We start from the raw sequence: 22822 nt of genomic DNA, 5'->3' as shown, positions 1-22822 counted from the left end.
AGCCCCTTGGTTTCTGGGACCTTCCAGCGGGTGCTCCAGTTCTCATTGCGCCACCAGGACGTCTGCCTCGTCCCCACGAGGGCAGGAAAGTGCAGCAGGCCAAGGGCAACGGGTCAATCCCCATCTGACCGCACACTCTGCGCCCTCGGTGTGGGCCCATGGCTTCTCCTGCCTGAGGCGGACGCGAGACAGCACCAGGATGGATTTTGGGTCCTTGGAGACCGTAGTGGCCAATTCCGCCTTCATCGCAGCCCGATGCAGTTTCGACGGGAGCAGCGCCCAGTCCTTCAGGGACAAGAAGTACCTCGCCAAGCTCAAGCTGCCCCCGCTCTCCAAGTGCGAGGCCCTCCGCCAGAGCCTCAGCCTGGAGTTTGAGAGCGTGTGCTCGGAGCAGCCCATCGGCAAGCGGCTCTTCCAGCAGTTCCTAAAGACAGACGCGAGGCATGTGCCGGCCCTGGAGCTCTGGAAGGACATCGAGGACTACGACACAACCGACGATGATCTCCGGCTGCAGAAGGCCCAGGCCATCCTGGCTGAGTACTTGGACCCCCAGGCCAAGCTCTTCTGCGGCTTTCTGGACGAGGCACTGATGGCCAAGGCTAAGGAGGGGCACGCAGCCATCCAGGATGGGCTCTTCCAACCCCTCCTCCAGGCCACCCTCGTGCACCTGAGCCAAGCCCCCTTCCAAGAGTACCTGGGGAGCCTGTACTTCCTGAGGTTCCTCCAGTGGAAGTGGTTGGAGGCCCAGCCCATGGGAGAAGACTGGTTTCTGGACTTCAGGATCCTGGGGAAAGGGGGATTTGGGGAGGTGTCAGCCTGCCAGATGAAGGCCACTGGCAAGTTGTACGCCTGTAAAAAACTGAATAAGAAGAGGCTGAAGAAAAGGAAGGGGTACCAAGTAAGCAGCCACCGTAGTTCACAGCAAGTGCAAAGTAAATGGCTTTTAGATTCCCAGGGCAGGGCAGGGTGGGGTGGGGGAGTGTCAGCATATTAATTAGTGTGTAGAGGACCAACCTATGTCCCGTGTCTAGCTCCAAACAGGACTCCCTTAGCTGGCTATCATGCCTGAGATAGAAAATAACCTTGCCTTGGAAAGAATGGTAACCTTGCCTTTTGGACATCTGAACCCTCTTTAGTTGTGCAATCATTGGCTAGACTTCTAGTCCATCTGGGTTTACTTCTGTATCATGTTTAGATACCACACATCAAAATTAGTCCCCCCCCCCTTTTTTTTGGTGGCATTGCAGTTGCTGTTTTCTGGCTACAGTGTGGAACAAAGAGGATGCAGTATATGACTTCTAAATTCCTTCCCAGTTCTGTGATTCAACTTCCCCAGCTGCTTTTAATAACTAACCTTGGGCTTTGGACATGGATGGAGGATTTGCAGATTTCCCTCCTCAAGGACCAACCTTAGCATTTTTTTTTTTTTTTTTGGTGTGGGTGATGGTCCACATTTGGTGAACTTCCTTTGTTTTTTACCAACACTGCTGAAATACAGTAGCAAGTTTAAGGTGTATCTTGTAGGGAAAGGCTGCTTAGAGGATTGGTTTTCTGGATACTCCACTCTGACTTTCTGAAAGACTTTCCCTGAAGCTCTAGCTTATATGATAATGGAGAATGCACAAGCAGTTGTGGCAGGACTCACTTTGATTGGCATATTCCCATGAGGCAGAGCCCCTTTCTAATGCAGGGTACAGGTTTTTGTTTGTTTGTTTGTTTTTTCCCCCTGAATGTGGACATTTTCCAGAGAATGAGAGTGTATGGAAGGCATATTCAGGTTGCTGTAAGTTTTATCCTCTCTTCCCAACTGGCGTCAGAATGTCCATTTAGGGCAGGATCAGGGAAAGCTGCTTAAATGCCTTAGAAACACATCTCCTAAAGCAGCCTCCCCAGCTGCACTTTCTGCCCCATATGCTTCTCTTTTTCCCTTTCAAGGTGCACAGCACAGATCGTGTTAAGGGCAATGTGTTTAGGGTTAAATAGCAACCACCACAAGCACCCCCAGCTAGAGGTCTCCTTGACAGCGGGCTAGGCGAACCTGTGATTTAGGTCCATTAGCTAAAGGCTAACAGTCAGATGCCTGTGGCAACCAGTTGAATGAAGGGTTCCAGAAAAAGCCACAGTGTTCTCACTGTGGGGCTTTGGAGTGGAAGTAATTATCCCTCCCAGTTGTATAACTACAATTTTAATCCAACAGTTAGCATACTACAGACTCTTCTTTCTCCTGAGTTCAGTATCCTAGTTGAACACAAAGTAAAATATTTCCATGCAACTCTAGATGGAAAGGGGCCTCCTTCAGCATCAAGAATTCCTTCTTCAAAAAGGAATCTGCATTCTTTTTCTAAATTCAGCTTTTGAGAACAAGTTTCGATGTAACAGCACGAGGTATCAAAATAGAAATAAAAAACTAAATAGAGGGCACTGTCCAATTGTTCTCCATCTCCACAGAGTCCTGAAGAGGAGGAAAAGGGCAGAGATTGCAGCATGGCAAGTTGGTTAGACATAAGGAAGAACTGTAAGGGAAAGCAGACACTAAATGGGCCACCAGGGGAGGAGGGGGAATCTTAATAGGATATTTTTAAAAAACTGGTTGGTTTGAGCATGGCCTTGCCTGGAGACTGATCCTGGAGACCTGCTGAAGTCTTCTGCACATTGATGAATTTCCCCTGTCAGGTTTTCTCTCTGTGAAAAAGGGAGAGTGATGCTGTTTGTAAGTTATTTGCAAGGTATTTTTAAAAATATCTCCAACCATGTTCCTATTTTGTTGTGCATGCTACTCAGGAGGCTACACTGCAGAGCATGGTCTAAAGGAGGTTTTCTTGTCTTGTGGAACTTGACCTGTTATGGGGATGACACTTTCTCTGGGTACTTATTCAACATCTTGCTTTTCAGGGTGCTATGGTAGAAAAGAAGATTCTAGAGAAAGTCCATAGCAGGTTTATAGTCTCTCTGGCCTATGCGTTTGAAACCAAAACTGACCTCTGTCTGGTGATGACCATCATGAATGGAGGCGACTTAAGGTAAATGGAACCTTCTCCAGATGAGGGAGAGGGTGTCCTGGATGTGACCTGGGATGGAGTGGGGCCAGTGATCCAAGCTTGGTAAGAGGATTCTGGGGCCCAAGAGGGCCTGCTTCCCACTCGGGCAGAGGGCACCGCCGCTCATGACATGCCACCGGAGAGCAAAGGAAAGTCCCATGCCCTGATCAAAATCTCTTCTCTTCTGGCTGATACCTGAAACAGTGTGTCCTTGGTCCCTTATCAATTATGGTACTCCTGTGGGAAGTAACCCTAAAAAGTACTAAAAAGTACATCCCTGTGAATGAAGATGTCACTTGCTTTCCTAAGCAGGTTTTGACATTGGGGGAAGTGAGGATGAGTGGTTTCGACAGCAGGAGTATATGGTGCTCCGTACGTAACTATATGTGCTACCTGGTGGCTAAGCAAGGACGTGGTATTTGGATGGGTGAATAATGGGGGTGGAGGTGGGGAGTCTCCAGAGGGGTTAAAGGGTTTCCATTAAGAGGGATGGTCAATGAAGACAAACTTCATCAACTCCCCCATCTTGTGAAGAGCCACTCTTAGGGGATGATAACAGAGCTAGAAATGTATTGTGTCCACTTGAGGGAACCACAGTTTCCCCAGCACTGGCAGAGAGAATGGGGCTGTGTCCCAGCATTGGCCCTGTGCCTTGATTTACCCCAGACCTGAGAGCCAGGCCCTGGGATCCAGAGGAGAAAGATGAACTTCCATTCATCTCAGAGATAGGAAAAGGGACTCTGGACTCTTTGGGAGACTTGGAAGGATGATAATAAAATGCTGATTGTGTTTGAGCTCTATCACCTGAAATTTTATTTTTGGCTGAAGGGAAGGAAAACCCACCGACTTGCTAGCTGAGCACATGAACCTCTCTTTGCCTCAGTTTCCTGGCCTGTAAAATGGGGATAAATGATAATACCCATGTTCAAAGGTGGTTGTGAGGCTCAAGTAAGTAAAACCATGGAAAATACTTACAGGAGCATCCGGAGCATGTGAGTGTTAACCAAAGCTGAGCTGCTGATATCATTTGTTACTGCTTGGCACACCCGTTCTCTCCTCTGGTTTTGTCTCCATTGGAACTCCATGAGGTGGGTTTGGCCCATTTTACAGATGAGGAATCTGAGGTTTAGGTTATGTAACCCTTCCCAGGTCACACGGGTAAAGAGGGAAAGTGTTCTAGGAAGTGCAAATACGATGCCTCGAAGAGAGTGAAAATGATAATGGTAATTTAAAGTCATTTACGTTGTTCTTCTAGCTGCCTTGTGTTTAGTCTGATTTGAGGGGTTTCTTTCTGGTTTCTTTGAGTCCTTCTCTGGCTCTGTTCTCCTAATTGTTTATCTAGTCTAAAATAATTTATTTCATTTTATTAGTTGGGTTTTGTCTTTCTGTAAAACGGAATAGTGATAGAAATTAGAAAAATTACATCATGGGGAGGAAGGAGACTGGGATGGAAAATCCTTCTCCACAACACAACAAGGAGCTTGATTTTTAAGTTTGGATGAAACAGCCTCTGTAGTTATATAGACTTTATAGAAACTGTATTTTGAAATAACTTGGGCTCCTCATGCAGACTTCTTTTGCCCTCCTCTGCCCCCATATTCATTCAGTTGGCAATAATGGAACAGCTTTTGGGCCTGTTTCCCAGCATCTGCAGGCTAGGCTAAGAAAGGAAGGGGAGAGGAGATGAACTTCGAATCACCCCCTTTCTCCTTAGCAGTCTGTTTGTTTGTAAGGATGTTGAAACTACCAACAAGGCAGGATTTGCAGACTGCCTCTAGTTTCTTCTTTTGACACGATGCTGAGGCTAAAAGCCTCTGAATGACCAGACAACTAGACTAAGTACCCCTGCACCCAGACCCCCTACTGAAACATACATATGCTTCTGAAGCCCTCACCCTGTTTTTCAGTGATTTTACTTTCTATTAAAACTGCGGGCCCACTGCTTATAGTTGTACTCAGAAAAGAACCCGCCTCTCCCTTGGTGGTGCCCCTCCCCACCTCCACCCCTCACCCCCCAGGTATCACATCTACAATGTCCACGAGGAGAACCCTGGCTTCGAGGAGCCGCGCGCCACCTTCTATACGGCCCAGCTCATCAGTGGGCTGGAGCACCTTCACCAGCGCAGGATCATCTACCGGGACCTCAAGCCCGAGAACGCCCTCCTGGACAGTGAAGGTGAGGGGCAGCTGCCCTCCCCTCACAGGGTTCCCACCTGACCTTGGGGGGCTCTCCCAGTCAGTCCAGCCAAGCTGCTCTGTTTCTCTCCCAGGCCTGTGCAGTTATCTTAAAGAGGAGTGAAAAGATTTTGATGAGTTTTTGCTATAGCTTTAAAGGGCACAGAGACACAGGCTAAATTTGATTTATTGTCCATTCGACCAATTTGAAACAGAACGGTAGCTGGCAGAACCTTCAGATGGACATGATGATTTTTAATGGGCTTTGGTGAAATCTGGTGCATAATTAGACACTTAGGGTTACAGTGAGTTAATCTAGAGATGTCTGTAGTTCAAGAACTATTAACAAGAGTTAATCTCTTATGGCCAAATCCTCACTGTATCATTTTTTTTTTCTTTCTGTTTTGTATGTGAAGTCAAATTGGGCTTCTTATCAGAAAATAAACAGAGGGATTTAGGCATCTAAAACAGTCTTTAGATCCCTCCCCTCCCCCCATATCACTTCATCAAATAAATACATGGGCATTCACGAGAGCTTTTGCTGTCTAGCTTGGGAAAGAGAAGGCATATGTGGAAACTGGATTTTGGATTGCTCATGTCCTTAACTCCAGTTGCGGGTACTGGTGGTGCTCGGCCCTCGACCCCCCTCTGTCCCCTCCGGGCCCCTCTGCCCTCTGACGAGGGAGGGAAGGCAGGGGCGGTTTGCGTCCAGTGCCTGGGTTGGGATGAGCTCGCTGTCCGCGTGGCCCCGAGTGTGTGCAGAGGGCGGTGCTTGGCTCCCGCGAGGCCCTGGGCACGCCAGACTCTTTTGTTCCGTGGAGCCGCGTGTGAACTCAGCCAATATTTGCTTTTCAGGCAATATCCGAATTTCTGACCTTGGGCTGGCCGTGGAACTGAAGGACGGGCAGATCAAGACTAAGGGCTATGCAGGGACCCCAGGTAAGGACCTGGGAGCACGGGCAGGAGCTGCTTGAGAAGACTTGGCAGGTGAACCTCTCCCCAGGAGAAGGGGGCAAGAGGCGGGGACCCCTCTGGGTCTCCATGGCCTGGGCGTGGGGTAGGGAGCAGGCTGAGGGTGGGTCCGGCAGCAGGTGCAGGCTGACGGGGGTGTAGAGAAGGGGCTCTCTCATCCCTTGGAACAAATATTGAGAAATCAGGGGGATTCACCGATTGACTTCACGTCTGTATATACCCCCAGCCGTTCCAAGAGTTTGCCATTCACTGTAGAAAGTTTCCCCTCTCCCAACTCAAAACATTATTGTTGGTCTTGAAGCACAGTGGCCTCTGTGATCAGAGCTTTCTCCTTTTGGTGCCTTGATGGGCCACACCCTTCCCTGAAATGGACATTAAGGCCTTCTTGGGACGTCAGCATCGCAAGTTTGTCTGGAGCACTCCGACCATGGGGGTTTCTGGGACTCTGTGGTCTGCAAGTGGATTGTGTCCTGGAGTGAAGGTTCCAGAAACTCGAACTATTGTTAAGCACTTGTTCAAAGTCCTCAAGCTTTACTAATGTAATAAAACCTACACCAGTGCCCTGTGGGCATATGCCATTGTACAGTGTGGTCAGACTAGAATCAAAGCCGGTATCAGCACTGTCAAGGCCTTTACCGTCTAAGGAAGGCCAATGGTAGTACGCAGTGCAGCTGAGGATGGAGACCCGGATGAGGAAGCAGCTGCTCTTATCCAGACAGCAGAGTCACAGTAGACCTGTGTGTGGGTACAGGGTCCCCACCTCTCCTGCCTCCTCCACCCCATCTCAGTCATCTCCTCTCATCCTTCCCTTCAGGCAGGAGGGGAAGCAGCCCGGTGTAGAGCAGAGAGAAGAGACTTAAAGGTCAGGAAGAGCTGGGTACATTCTCCAGGCGCATCACTTTTTAGCTGTGTGATCTTGGACAATTTACTTTAACTCTCTGAGCCTTCAGTTCTTCATCTGCAAAATGGAGATCACAATATTGACCACACCAGGCTCACTGTGCGAATTAAATCCTGTGGTGTTGTCAAAAGCACCTGGCACATACTCGTAGTAGGTACTCGATACATTTTTAATTCCTCTTTTCTCTTTCTTCCATATTCTTGATGGTTCAATTGTTTTTATGCTTATTTCTGATAGTATTAAGAAATGCTTTTTGTTCTGTTTTTTGTTTTTTGTTTTTTTTTTTTTTTTTTTTCCTTGGAGAGAAAGCAATATTTCCTGAGATTGAGGTGCTTGTACAAAGTGGCAATTCAGATCTTGTTTTAAGTCATCAACTCCTCCAAATTCCCTGGCTTTAAGCACTTTTTGTGTTGGTACCTGTCATCACAGCAGGTTTGTCCTCACCTGTAGCTTTAATAAGGGGAAAAGTTATACCTGGAAGAAGGATGAGAACTGTTTTTCTCCCTCATTTACGAGGAAGAACAATTCTGACGAGAGACTTTCTACGTTGATGCATCTTGTGTCTGTTATACTTGTCTAGGAGCAGAATTCAGTAGAAGTTTGATGGCTTTGGTCTCCTTTTGAGGCATCTCCAGTTATGGAAGGTCTGAAAAGATCTTATTGGAAGGCAGCTTGTCTGGAAAACGGTCCCACAGCATAGCAAAGCCTCAGGGCCGTTTCCTTTTCATGTAATAATATAAGCACCATTCTGCATCTGTGGCTAAAATTGACTGCTAAAGCTATTTGCTGTCTTCTGTGTTACTTGAGCTTTCATAACTCTCAAAAAAATCCATGAAGTTCCACCCCAGGGCATTTTTTTCCTCTCTCAAAGCTCTTTATTGTGAAAACGACTCACATGTTTCAGGGTGATTCAGATCATTAGGAGACAACTACAAAGAACTGCTTGACAGCAAAATATGTCAAGGTTTTGATGTAGTCGTGCTTGTTTAACTTCAAGCATATAAACTAACAAACTCAAGAGCGTTCATTGCTTCAAAAGGCAAGTATGTATTGGGGTCAAATTAGCCACCAGGGGGCGCCATTGTCATTGCCATGGAGAGAGTCACTGTTTTCTCTCTCAATACTGGGTGGATATGAAACTTTTCCACAGGGCATTTCTCTGTTAGCAGGGGTGCGTGTATGCATGCAGGAATCATCCTTTATATTCGATATTAGGTTCAGAACATGACCTTAAAACAGTTTCACAATAGACGCTGACATCAGAATGTTGGTTGAAAGTCTTGGGTTATCAAGCAAAATCACGTGGGCTAAAAAAAAGAAAAGATAAAAAGTCAAAGGGCCCCTTTTTGGATGCTGTTCCCAGCTCTATGCACATGATAGAGATGTGGTCGGGAGCGCCACCAGTAGCTGGTGTCCTCCAGCCTGCACAGGTGATTTCCTTTGCAATCCGTCACTGATTGTAGAAATCAATTAGATAGACCTACTTTTGCTAGTCCTGTACTAGCCCAGTAGGGAACACAAAAGCATTATAACACAGTCTGTAGCCTCAAAGACTTCTCAGCCAGGTAGGGGGTGGGGTGGGGGTGAGGAGGGATGAATTAGTATATGAAGTAAATAGATTAAGATGGTATTCACTCATTCATTCAACAAATATTTATTGGTTACTTACTTTGTCCAGTCACCATGGCAATACAAAAATAAATATAATTTGGGACTGAACTACATGGAACAGACTAGAAGCCCCCTGGATTATTTACTCCAAGAGATGATTTATAACAACTTCAAATCACTTGTGATTTGGTAGGGCTTTCTCTTGGACTCCTGTTTTAATCTAGACATTGTGGTCACTTAACAATTCTTTTCTCACAGAGTCTGAGCAAAAGTCTGGATAATAATGTAATTCTCTGTACAAGCAGAACTTAGATATATTCATGGCCATGTTTTCCAGTGTTCTTTGGAATTTGATTTCCCTTTGGGGAAAAATGATTCTGTGGTTAAATCAGTTTGGCAAATGTTGCACAATTTATCTCTCTTGCAAATTTATCATGAACATCAGCATGTTAAAGGATCAGAAAGGACCTAAAATAGAGAGACAAAATTAACTTTGCTTAACTCAGAAAGTCTAAACATACCTGATTGCAGAAGCCACCTCCCATTCCCCACCCCCTAACATCTAGTTTTAGTCCCAGGGAATTAGGTGTCACGGGCCATATTTGCTGGTAAAATATAAACTGGGCTTTCCATCGTTTCCATGCATTGGACTGAGGCCTTTACACAGGTGGCAGTGAGGGAGTGGGAGACCTGGAAGTTTACCTTTGGGGTATGTTGACTTTCAATATGTGGAGCACAGCACATTGCCCGACTCCCAATATTTTGTCACAAAGCTGGCACAGGGATGAGCTAGAGCCATGGTGTGCACCTGTACATCTCTTGAAAGTCTTACCCAGATGGAAACAGGCATCTGACAAGGCCTTTACTTGCTTTGCTGGAAATGCCATCTTCTGTCTAGAGTGTGGAGGCAATAGAGCCCAGGGGTTCAGGACAGGATCTCACGAGGATGAAATTGATAAAATACTAGATGTATCAGAACATGATGGTGTATAAGAGAATTTTCAGGGAATTTGGGGTTGTATTGGTAATAAGTACACAGAAAACAAAGAAAATGGGAAAAGAGACCATTAATATGATCTAGGAAAACCAATAAATATGTAGGAAAAGAAACATAACTGAGGTTTATTTTTCATTCAGCTGGGAATAGTGTTGAGTTGAATGCTGACCAACCAGAATTATGCACCGGGAGAGTGGAAGAGGTCATTCAACTGATGAGACCCCAAATGGAAACACTCAAAAGTAGCAAGATAAGCATGTTATTAAGAGATAGGGATAATTCTAAAATAATCAGCTAAAAGAATTCTGAAAAATGGGAACGAAGTGGAGGAGGAGTCAGGAGACTGCTATTTTTCAGATACAAACCTTGTAGAACTATCCAGTTCTTTATGTGCATGAATAATTTTGTCTAAGTTATACAAATACAATTAGGTGGATTAGTAATGGGTTTAAATATCATACCCAAAGGACTAAAGAGTGGTTGTAAACTCAGATGTTGGTGCTGTAGTGCTTAGATTTGAATCCCTGTTCTGTTACCTATCCATGTTACCTTGAGCAAGTTACTTAAGCTCACTAAGCCTCTATTTTCCTATCTGGAAAATGGGAAGAGTATAATAGCCTTACTTCTCAGTGTTGTGAAGATTAAATGAGATAAAATTGTACCTACACCTGAATAATAAGCGCAGAATACATGTCAACATAATCAGTATTATTAAAGGGTGCTAATGAATGGACCTATGTCAATCTAGAACAAGGTCTCAAGGTGAGTGCCTCGGTGCCCTGAGTTTTGCAAGCTTTTGTTAAGCCTCAGCCCTAAAGTGTGGCACCTGGGGCATTTCTCTAACTCTTTGTGTCTTTGGTGTTAGCTTAAGTCTGTTTGTCTAGAGACATTTCAGTAAGAAAGGGGGTCAAGAAGCAATTTGTAGGGTTTGTTTGGTCATAGATCAAACATATCTATTACACCCCACAAGTCACATTTACACTATTGTAGCTTTGGAGGCAAGGAAGGACAATCCCTCTTCTGCTTGGGCATCTCTGAGTTTGAGGTACCAAAGAGGGGAAATGAACATTCACACCAAATATATAAATTGGTAGTTCTCAACACAGAGAAATTTTGCCCTCAAGGTGACATTTGACAATGTCTGGAGACATTTTTTGTTGTCACGACTCAGGAGAGTGTTGCTACAGGCATCTAGTGGGTAGAGGCCAGGGATGTTGCTAAACATCTTTCAGTGCTCAGGACGGCCTCCATGACTAAGAATTGTCTACCCTACAGAGCCAGTAGTGCTGAGGCTAAGAAGCCCTGGTGCAGTTTATCCTCGGAGCATCACTTCTGTGATTACAAGCTTGGGATCAGTACTCATGCAAACGCAACTGGGCTCTGCATTGAGGTTGTGCTTGTCCTTGTGCCTCGACAGGTTTCATGGCCCCTGAACTGTTGCGCAGTGAGGAGTATGATTTTTCAGTAGACTACTTTGCCTTGGGGGTCACGCTGTATGAGATGATTGCTGCCAAAGGACCCTTTCGAGCTCGAGGAGAAAAGGTAGGAGATCTTTTTCTCCAGCAGAACCCAGGCAGGCCTGGGTGTTAGGGGTTGTTCTGCAGGACCACGATAGAGGCAGAGACTCACTTCTGTGTGTTGCTCTCTCTCAGTGGGGTGATTGCCCCAGGTCCAGGGAGCCTGTGAAAGGAGCTGAGGGATGCTTCCTAAGACCTCAAGGAGAATTGCGGAGGAGTTTGGCAGGCATGTGGCAGGAGCAGAAGTGTTCCCATCTGAGAAAACACTGCCACGCGACCTTGAGCTCTAGCCTTCTCATCCTAGGCCCTTGACAAACTCCTCTCCTTGTAGCTCCTGGACACTCAGGAGGATTTCAGGGTCCAGGATGCCTGAATCATCTTGAACTCCCACCCATGAGCAAGTTCGCAGCCTCCTCTGGTGCCACCCAGGCCAGTGCTCTCTGGGAGAACATGTGTGTGTTGGTTTACCTCCTTTGGATGGATTAATTGCTGTTCATTTTAGATGAACAAGTTCTTTTTTTCCAAGATGCTACAAATCCTACTGAAGTGAAGTACACCACACTCACGGGGACAGCAACTTTTCTGACAAAATTGTTGAGTGTCCTTTTGAATATTGAGAATTGAACATTTAATGTGGTGTGTCCCTGACCCTCTGGTTACACACTTTCCTTGTTTCTTTTGCTCTTCAGTCTTCTCCTGAGTATCTGCTGGGAGAGCTCTCTGGTTCTCTATGCTAACAGAACCACAAGTAAAGATAATATTTAGAAAAGCTTAATCACCTTTTCAAAACTAATGGTGCAAAGCTGGCTTCTTCCTTTGATCAAATGTTGACCCAGAAGCTCAGGAGAATGACTGCTTACTGTTTGAATGAGGGAGTGACTGTCAACCAGCAATGAGGAGGCAACTGTCTCTGTCACTATGCATGAGCCTGATGTAAAAGGCATTTACACGGTTGTCTTTAGAAGCAGTCACAGTTCTTGCCCAAAACAACCACTTTCTCAACTTTGTCTGGATATCTTATCAATCATTTTCTTCTACCTGGGGCTACAGTCTGTTCAGGTACAGTCTTTACAGTTTGTACCCCTGTCAGGCTTCCACACTTGTCCTCCCCTAAAAAATTTTTGGAAAAAATTAAATTTCCAATCTTTTAACAGCCAAAGAGTCTTCAGATCTATAGTCACTCAATGTCTCCACAACTCTACCTTGAACTCTAATAGTCAATTCTCTCTCCCAAACTTGAAATCAACAATGCTCCAGACATACTGTTACCTGCTGCTTAGATGTCAAGACTGTTTTTAACTACTCAACTTTATTATACCCCACACCATCAAATGATATTGTCACCATTGTCACCATATTAAACCCTTTCCCCATGTTTTGCCTAGTTCCTGCTATGTGTGGGGAAGGCTTCATGGATGAGGGGAGATGATCTGGGCTTTGATGGAAGGGTTGGAGCAGGGCAGGTGGAAAGAAGAGCTCTAGCTCTAGCCCCACATCCTATGGTGGGGCCACTATCACCTACCCTGGAATATTCTGTTGCATTGCTACCAAGGTTGGGCCTGGTCCTATGACTCTTTCCTTTGCTGTCAAAGAAGGCAGTTCACAAAAGACCCACATAATTATTTGAGGTAACATTGGGGCCAGCCCTGGGCCTTCTGCCCCAGGAATATTTATTGAGTCAGAGTCTCAGGGCCCATGACTGAAAGACCCCTATTTTCTCTACTGCCGGGTGGTGAAGCCCAGGAGGGAGAGAGCCTGCCTCCAGAGCTGGCTCTGTTACCTGTCCTTTCCCTCTCAGCATCTGGAAGCAGAGGTGGCCGCATCTCCTGGGCTGTTGCCCTTCGCTGTCACCACTGCCTGAGAGCGGTAAGACCTCAGTGCTGGAGAGGGACTGCCCAGGTTTGCACATGCCCTCTCTCCCGCGGTGCAGGGACTGCTCCACTGCAGCACTGGCAGGGGGTTAGTTAACCAGCTCGGTGTGATTCTAGTTGGGCCCCTTGTCCTCTGAAGGAGCCAGCAAAGAATTCAAACACACAGCCAAGACTTTAGGCAGGAATATTGCCAAAGCAGTTCCTGGTCTTGACTTCCAGCAACTCTGAAGAACAAGTAAAGAAACAAGGAATAACAAAAAACCCCAGCATGTAATCCACCTGCAGGGGGCCATCCTCAAGGCTCATAACTGAAGAGTCCATCTGAGAGGCCACCTGGATCTCATGGAAGAGTCTTCCCTGATTCCATAGCCCCAACCAGAATCCCAGACTTTCTGTGCATAAAATGAAGAACATGATGAGCTTTTATGAGATGCCCTTCCAGGAGCTCAGTCAAAAAGTACTATAATAAATTGCCGTACATCCAGACAGCAATAAAAAGGAATGAACTACTGATACACAAAACACCATGGGTGAATCTTAAACCCATTAGGTTGAATGAAAGAAGTCAGACACAAAAGAGTAATAACTGTCTGATTCCATTTATATGAAATTTTAGAAAAACCAGATCTAATCTCTAGTGACAGAAAACAGACCAGTGTTTGCCCAAGGTGGGGGCATGGTGGGGATACTGTCAAAGAGTCCAGGGGAACTTTAGGGGGCAGGGGTAGAAACGTCAAAAGTTTGACTGTGGTGGTGGCTACATGTGCAATACATCAAAATTCTTAAAACTTTACATTTAAAGTGGGTGCTTTTGTGGTGTGTAAATGATACTTCAATAAAGTTGATTAAAAATAAGGCACCATGAAGTCACCCTTCAGTTTCTATCCAGTTAGACATGCATAAAAATGAGAAGAATGCTAGGCCAGCTAGGGTCTCTAAAGTTAACTTTTTATTTCTTCTGATACTTTTCTTCTCAAGTGGGTTTGTAATGGTCAAGTGAATGTGCTGAAAAGCCAACCAGAGTTCCTTAAAAATACTCTTCACCTCAATTTTGGCACCTGGAAATTTCACCTTAAGAATTCCATCCCCTTGACATGAGTTATTGAGCCCTTAAGAATGCTCATATTCCTTATACTCCTATACTTGGGGGAATGTGCTAAAGTGTTATTTTTTTTTCTGAGATGGGTTTTGTGGGAGAAGGACTATCCAAGAGGAGTGTTTTAGTTTCCTTGGCTGCTCAAATACCATGCAATGGGTTGGTTTAAACAATGGGAATTTATTAGCTCACAGTTTTGAGGCTAGGACAAAGTCATCCTCAAGTCATCATCAAGGCAGTGTTTTCTTCCTGAAGACTGGTGTTCTGGGGACTGACTGCCAGTGATCCTTGATCCTTGGCTCCTGGGTCTCAACAGCAATGCATATGATGGCCTCTTCTGGCCTCTCCCTTCTCTTCTGGGTTCTGTTGACCTTCAGCTTCTTGCTTCCCATGGCTCTCTCTGAATTTCATTCTGCTTATAAAGGACTCTAGTAATGGGATTAAGACCCATCCTGATTGATTGGGCCATGCCTTAACTGAAGTAACCTCATCAAAAGTCCTCCTTACAATAGATTGACACCCACAGGAATGAATTAAGTTCAAGATCATGTTTTTCTGGGGTACATAGCTCCAAACCACCACAACTAGTCCTTGATTGGTGTTGGTATCATCTTTACTTGCTTTCTAAACTTGCATTTGGCCAACTCCAATAATGCTGGTAGGTTTGGCAAAGGTTTAACTGGATGTGGTACATCCCCTTGCGTGCAGGTGGAGAACAAGGAGCTCAAGCAAAGGGTCCTTTCAGAGGTTGTGAAGTACCCAGAGAAGTTCAGCAAGGCCAGCAAGGACTTCTGTGAGGCGCTGCTCGAGAAGGACCCAGAGAAGCGTCTTGGATTCAGAAATGGGACTTGTGACGTGCTCCGTGCCAACCCTCTCTTTAAAGACATTAACTGGAGACAGCTTGAGGCTGGTACTATAACAAGGGTTTTAGATTTTGGGGCCAGGGCCTGCAGGAGGGTATGTCTTATGCTTTAACTCATAGCCAGACCCATCCAGTTGACTTCTTTCTAAAGTTTAGAAATGATATTCTTTCTTAAAGCTATCCTTCTGCCCCCCAAATAATGCCATCCACCCCTGCAATTCTCTGTTAATCCCTCACTCCTCCCAACATTTTCCAGGATTGGGTATTATCTAATTGATGAGATCTCCTGGGGAAATCTGCCTGGGGCCTATGAAGTTTAAGTCTTCAGGTATGATGGACCGTGGAGAATAAATGCTGGTTAATTTACAATTAAGGATTTAAACCTATTGTTTTACATTTACGCATCCATGATTTAAAGAGCCCATGATTTAAAGAGCCCAAACCGAAAGCAGGATTTTTCAAACCGTTTGATGGGAAGAATTTTTTTCATTCCAGCAGTATTTGTCCTGAAGTTTCATGTGCAAGATACTTTGTGTGTGTATGTGTGTGTGTGTGTATCTGAGAGAGGGAAGTATAAGACATAGCCATACCTTCTAGGAATTTAGAGTCAGGTAGAAAAGTTAGTACGTGTGTTTATATGTATATAACTACAATAAATTATAAGACAGGAGCCATGGAGTATTAGAGCAGTAAAACTTAGATGCCCTCAAAAGGGAAGTTACTTTTGTATGAAGTGGTTACAGCAGAATTCTAACCAGAGGTAGCTTCTCAGCCTATTTGAAGGTGGGGTTCTGCCAGGGAGAGCTGTCAAGATGGCCTAGCCTAGCAAAAGTGTGGATGTGGGCAGCAAGTCCAAGTGTATGAGCGGAGGGCTCACTGGAGTAGAAAAGCAAATAGAGTTTAAAGGGCCCTGACTACCTAGAAAGAAGTATGAAACGTCAAGATCAAAGCAGTGTTTGAGAAGGAACCATCTGGTAGACCCAGGAATATGGATTTGAACAAGGAGAAGCTGGAGCCCAGGATGTGAGTCCTGAGGCCACTCCCCTAGTCTATTGGTGAGCCGATGCGGGGCTGAATGAGGACAGTATCAGTGTGAACTAAAAGGAGGGGACGAGTGTGCAAGAGGCACTAGGAAGAATCAATACCAAATTGGTGACTAGTTGGTTTTGGAGGGTTGGTGGGAGGGAAGTCATCAGTAACTTACATTTTGTATCTGGTAACTAGAAGAATCGTGGGTGATTAACATATTAGAGAGAAAAGCTGGCTTTGGAAAGAAAGATGATGAGTTCAGTTTTGAGCATGGTGGGTTTGCCGTGTTAGACCTCCAGATGAAGGCTGGTCCGCGCATGCTGGGTTTTGGGTGGAGTGGTGTGAGGGTATTATTTTCCTAATGGAAAGAATGTGGAGGCAAAGAGCAGCAGGATGGGGATGAGGAGAGGGGTGAGAATACACTGTCCTTTCTGATGCATATTTAGGATGAGGATTTGGGAATAATGCAGAGACAAGTGCCAAAATTCTTTCAAAATTATCTTCCAAATTTGACTTGAAGAATCTCCACATTTATTCAACTAATATTTAAGCACCTACTATGTGCTCTGAGGGGGATCCCAAGGAACCTCATACTGAGTCCCTGCCCTCAAGGAGCCTGCAATTCTTTTAGGTACACCTTGTTGTCTTTATTATCCACCAGTCCACTTCCCCAAATAAGAGCAGCAACAAGATCTCTGAGCTACAGGAGAAAAGAAATCTTTGGTTAAATGGGTATTTCCTTTACATTATATGTTGTTTCACCTCTTCTGTTTTCTCTCTTCTAACAGGGATGCTGATACCTCCTTTTATCCCAGACTCTAGAACTGTCTATGCAAAGAACATTCAGGATGTAGGTGCCTTTTCCACAGTCAAAGGTGTGGTCTTTGACAAGGCAGATACAGACTTCTTTCAGGAATTTGCAACCGGCAACTGCCCCATTCCCTGGCAGGAGGAGATGATTGAAACAGGCGTTTTTGGGGAGCTCAACGTGTGGCGTTCTGACGGGCAGATGCCGGACGACATGAAGGGAATCACGGTGGCGGAGCCAACCACCTCGTCCAAATCAGGAATGTGTCTGGTTTCCTAGAGGAAGCCACTGGAGCTCTTAGGCATTCTCTGAGGGAAGCCAACTTGAAGATGAGGAGAGAGTCTGTGTAGAGGAACAAAGGAAATTAGGGAGACTTCAGCGTGGACACGAGTTGATCTCCGTCAGCAGTCACTAAAATGCCTTTGTGACTTGGGCTCTGGAGTCAGTCAGCTAATGAACACGAAGGTTTCGCCTGTCACAAGCCCCCTCGTGGGGCCGAGTTTCCTCACTAGCACAATGAAGAGAAATGAGGCGCGTGTGTGTGGAGAGCAGCTAGATTCCTCTCCCACCAGATGCGATGAGCTTCCAAACTGTAAGTGGTCTACTTCTTTTACAGCCGTTTCACTCAAAAGAAACATAAAAAAGGGTTCTCCGGTTGGAAAAAACAAACAACGATATAAACCCTCAAAGGCCTCTTGCATAGATGGGCTGCCTGACTAGCATTTTTAGACAAAGAAGATGGTTTAATCAGAAGAGGTTTGATGCTCAATTTGGATTTCCGGGAGTCTCAACTGTTCACTTCTCTGAGCCTGAATCCCTCACGGGATTTGTTCAGGGGTTGCCAGACTCTGGCCTGCGGCTCGGGGCACTTTGAGCTGTGCTGGGTTCCCTTCGCACCCAGCTCCCGCCTCCCCGACTGTCCGGCCGCTGCCGGGGGCCGGTGCTGGTCACCACCTCCACAGTGGGGGACTCTGCTGTTGGGAGGGCCGGGTACGGAGCCGGGGACTCTCAGGCAGGGTCGTCTCGCCTCCAGCTAGCTGCCCGCGTTGAGACGCCCGTGCTCTCCGGGAGCCGAAGAGCGTGCGGGGAGCTGGGGTTCTGGGCACAGAGAGCGAAACCGATGCCGCAGCCCCGCCCCGCCGGCCCCGCCCCACCCTTCAGCCCCGCCCCGCCCATCAGGCTCCGCCCCTGCCCTCATGCCCCGCCCCCTAGGGCGGTCCTCCTCATCCCACCAGGCCTCCAGCTGATGGTAACTGGGCACAAAGCGTGCCCATCATCCCAGAAGGTCCACCCCTGGCAAACAGGGACAGGAGCGCCAAGACAGGATCTCCCCAACCTGAACAGGCTGGTCTTACTTCATGCGGATCTGCTGACCGATGGCCAAGAACAAAGTTTCTTGCTGCAATCCCCTCTCTATATTCCCAGCAGCAATAGTGCTAAAGATTTAAAACCCCAACATAGGAGAGAGCACTTACAACCTTAGTCTGTCTTACCTAATAAACCCCAAGGAACCACCTTTATTCGGTCTAGTATTTCCAATGACACTTTTAACCTCAAACACCACCCCCCCCCCCCCAAGTGCTTTATGCATTTAACTTGAAGAGCTTTTTGTAGCAACTGCCTCCAGAAAACATTCATTTCTAAATTGAGATTTGGTGGTGCTGGCATGAGTTTCCTGGCTCAGACACAGCAGCTCCAAGCCCCAGGAGAGCAGAGGTAATTTCGGGAGGCTGGGACTCTTTTCTAGAAGAAGGTCTCAGGTCTTAGGGGAGAACTTCTTTTGAGTTCCCAGCAGGTTATGTTCAAGTGGGAGAAGGAGCCTTGAGCAGCATCACTTACTGGTAAAGGGAGAAGATGACAGAACATCCCAAGAGCCTCAGAGAAGTCTTGGCAGTAGTAACAAGTTCTCTTTTCTCTCTGGTAAAGGGACCATGACAATATCACTTGGCAATGAGGCTGTCTGAGAGTTGCTAGCTGCTTGCAGCACAGCCACTGAGTCACCTGCTCCTCCTCCACCCATGCAGAGGAAAGAGAGCTCTGGCAAATCAACAATTTTGGAGGATTTCTGAATCTGTCATAAACAAGGAACCACCTACCTCCTGTATGGTCCTAAAGCTTCTGAAGGAAAGATTACCCATTCCCTTAAGAAGTTGTTGCTTGGTAACAAAAATTTTCAGGAGTACCTGTTTTAATCAAAATCCAAAGTCATCTAGTTTTTGCGGAGACATTTCAAATATTTTCTATAGTGGTACCTTATGCACATGAAGACTTTACTAGGAAAACAACTGTGGACTGGTGAAATAAACCTTACCAGAATTATCTTTCTATTCTGACTGTGTCTGTCTGATACTGTAGAATCATAGAATGCTTGCTCTGGAAGGGCCTTGGAGAGGTGTCCAGTGGGTGGTGAGGCACCCGGAATGCTTAGAGCAAATTCTGCTAGAAGAAGGTTATCTCAATTTTAGGTCTTTTTTTTTCATATTGAAATGTATTAATCTTTTAGTTCAAATATTTTCACAGGTACTGTCTTTTGGGCTTTTACAAGGCAAAATTCATTAAATAAGTTTTCTCAATGATTCTTTTGAATGTTTCCCATCTCTACCTGTGATCAGAAGGAGTTAGCCATCCTTAGCTGCTGATACCCGAGAACCTTTGCTTTATCTTCATGTTGTCATTGACAGGGAAATATTAGTTATGTTGCATCTGGAAAGGGTTAGAAGAGCCAGGTTATGGGTGGTTGTCTTTCAGATTTAATTGTGTGTTACAATGAGAATTCTGCTCATTGGCCATACATCTCATATGCCACTAGAAGAGGCCACTAATAGGCCTAACGGGGCAAGGAGAGGGCTTGGTTATTGGAACAGAGAGAGCTAGAGCTAGAGAGAGAAGGGGGGTGGGAGAGAGAGAGAGAGAGAGAGAAGGGAGCTGTATGCAGAGGACCATATATGGCGGGAGCTACGACCTTGGGTTAAGGGATGCTGCCAACAACTTGAGTCCACCCCACAGGGAGGAAATCAGAGAATAAACACCCTCACTGCTGCACTCTCTCCCCTCCCCTTTCCCTGCCAGAGTCACCGCTGATCAACCCCAACCAGAAGCCCAAGGGCAAAAGAACCCACTGAAGCAGTTCATAGAGTTCAGACTCCCAGAGTCCACAGCGGGGTAGAGAAGAGTAGAGAGTGAGTCTTCAAGGGCAAACAGAAGATGCCCAGAAGGAACCCAATGTCCATCCCTGTAGAAGACAGAAATAAATTGTGCTTTATTCTGACAATGCAATATCTATGCAATGAAAATGAATGACTTACAGTTTCATGCAACATGGATAAATCTATTAATATATGTTAAGCTCAAAGAGCAAGACAGAAGAATATGTACCGTATGATTTCATTTATATAAAGCTAAAAGACAGGCAGTGCATGCATAGGTGCAAATAAAAGTTGTAAAATATGAGGATGATCCTTCTGCAGGATTTCCTCTAGAAGAGGAAAGGGGTTCTGAGCAGAAACAGGACATGGAGGCAGTTACACCAGGGTTCCCTAGAGTCAGAGAAATAAATGATCAATAATGCAGTGATTCCCAGCTTTTTTTTAACAATTTTTAGCATACATATAAAATTATAAAATTATAAAATATTATAATGCGTGCATTTGTGTGGCACACGGGGGTAAACTGAATAGGTGGCTTAAAGAAGCAACCGTTCCAGGTCTCTGGGCCCTGCCTGACTGCCTGAGGGCAGAGGGGCACAAAACCTCAGTCCTTCAGCATCCTGTTTCCAACACAAGAACTGGGAAACTCTGCAAAGAACACACAGTCTCTAGACTTCCAGATGTGAGCAAGCTGTGTGCGTGAGCAAGCCCACTGCAAAGTTAGGAGCACAGCCCCCAAGACCACCCTCACTTCTCACATCAACTCCAAGTTCAGGGGGTTCCCAAAACCACCGTCGGTTTTGGTAATTCACTGGAAAGACTCACAGCACTCACTGAAATCTGTTATACTCACAGTTATGATTTAGTATGGGGAAAGGATGCAGGTTAAAATCAGTCCAAGGAAGAGATGCGTGGGGCACAATCAAGAGGGGTACAAACGTGCAGCTTCCAGTTTTCCTCTCCTCATGAAGGTGTAACTGAGAAATTCAGAATTAGCAAATGATTATGATTACTGTGTCATTATATAGATGTTTTTCTTTCTATATTGTAGAAAAGGCAGAAGTTAATACCTGAAATTATTGAAACTCAGCAGTCTCACCCTTGTTTATACTTTCTATTGTACTGGTTGTTCTAGCCTGGTTTCAGCCCTGTATATACTTATTCAGCCCTGTATATACTGTATATATAATATTATATAATAATAATAACAGCTTCAACCCCCTTGTTTGAATCCATAAACCCTGATCTCCTTGAACTTGGGGAGGCAGATTTTGGGGCCCATGGGCCATCTGCTCTCCTGCTTTGTGTGTAGCTTAAATGCCTTCTCTCTTTGAAACCCGGTGTCGTGGATTGGCTGTTATATGCATTGGGCAGAGAACCCATAGCTTTTGTCTAGTAACAGAGAGTCATAGACAACTTAGCCCCTTCCGGCCCTGACCTGTGACTACTAAGAGGGTCTTGCCACCCAGGAAGCCCACCCAAACCTTGGTGTCCGGTCTCTACTGGGGCTCTGTCTCCTAGCCTGGTTGACTCCTCATATGGCTGATATCAGTTTCCAGGCCCTCAAGAGGTCCAGCTATTACCCATGACCTACAGCTCCCACCCTAAATCACATTGTTGCTATCCAGCTGGCTCAGCTCCCCCCTGCACTGCCACCCCTCCACCCCATCAATTGTTGGTGCGGCTCAAAGCATCCAGGGGGAATCACATTGTCACTCTCTGGCTGGCCCAAGGCTCTCAGGCAAACGAAGACACACCTATTAGGCATGACATTCCAAGTGATAAGAGATAACCTCCCAGAAGCCAAGGATAAAGGCCAGAACTCTTTTGGAGCAAGATTAAATTCTTTACTGCAAGGTATGGTATTAGGGAATTAGACATAATCCTAAGGAAAACGAAATTTTAATTTTTTTAATTAGAGAAGTTGTGGGTTTACAGAACAATAATGCTTAGAATACAGGGTTCCCATATTCCACCCTATCATTAACACCTTGCCTTGGTGTGGAACATTTGTTATACTTGATGAAAGCACATTTTTATAGTTGCTACTGTTGACTATAGTCCATGGTTTAATTTAAGGTTCACTGTATTGTGAAATTCCACAGATTAAAAAAAATACTTTAATACAATCTAATATTCTAAAATATTTAACCAACACTGAAAAGAAAAATATAAATAGCCCTCAGAGATGCTTGACTTCCCTCATAAAAGGTGATAAGTAAATTAGAACTGCATTGAGATACCATCTTTCACTATTAGACTGACAAAAATCCCAAGGATTGGTGATAATGTGAGGAAACATGTCTCCAGTATTGCTGGTGGGAGTGTAAATCTGTACAGCCCTGTAGAGAGCAATTTGGCTGTGTCTATAAACATTACAAATGCACATATGCTTGGCTCAGAAATTCCATTTCTTGGAATTTATTTTGCAGATACATTTGCACGCTATGAAACGATGTATTTATAGGGCTTTTTTTAAAAATGTAAGCCTTGTTTCTGATAGCAAATGACAGGAAACAAACTAAATGTTTACCAATAAAGAATAATTAAAGAGCATGATGCAGCTATATAATGGGATACTATGCAGCTGTCAAAAATGATAAAGCTATATATTGATATGGTGGAAGATCTATTGTAAAAACAAGAGCATAACTGTTTTTACTATGCTACTATTTGTGTAAAATGTGAAAGAAGAATACAGAGGAGTATTTACTTATATAGACCTGAAATATCTCTGGACAGATATACAAGAAACAAACAAGTGGCTGTCTGTGAGGAAGGAACTTGGTAGATGGGGTG

General features: G+C 45.3%; 1 protein-coding gene across 1 annotated transcript; it reads left to right on the top strand.

Moving 5' to 3' along the window:
- Positions 1 to 199: 199 nt before the first annotated feature.
- GRK1 (G protein-coupled receptor kinase 1) lies at positions 200 to 17156 on the top strand. The gene is made up of 7 exons (XM_037800369.1): positions 200 to 898; positions 2893 to 3020; positions 5057 to 5214; positions 6069 to 6152; positions 11112 to 11236; positions 14887 to 15088; positions 16858 to 17156. The coding sequence occupies exons 1-7, from the start codon at positions 200 to 202 to the stop codon at positions 17154 to 17156; spliced, it is 1695 nt and encodes a 564-aa protein (XP_037656297.1).
- Positions 17157 to 22822: the final 5666 nt, after the last annotated feature.

Source organism: Choloepus didactylus, chromosome 12 (genome assembly GCF_015220235.1).
Source record: "Choloepus didactylus isolate mChoDid1 chromosome 12, mChoDid1.pri, whole genome shotgun sequence".
In the NCBI taxonomy this organism is placed as follows: domain Eukaryota; kingdom Metazoa; phylum Chordata; class Mammalia; order Pilosa; family Megalonychidae; genus Choloepus; species Choloepus didactylus.
Note: the sequence above shows the minus strand (reverse complement) of the source record. Positions and strands in the feature narration are given on the sequence as shown.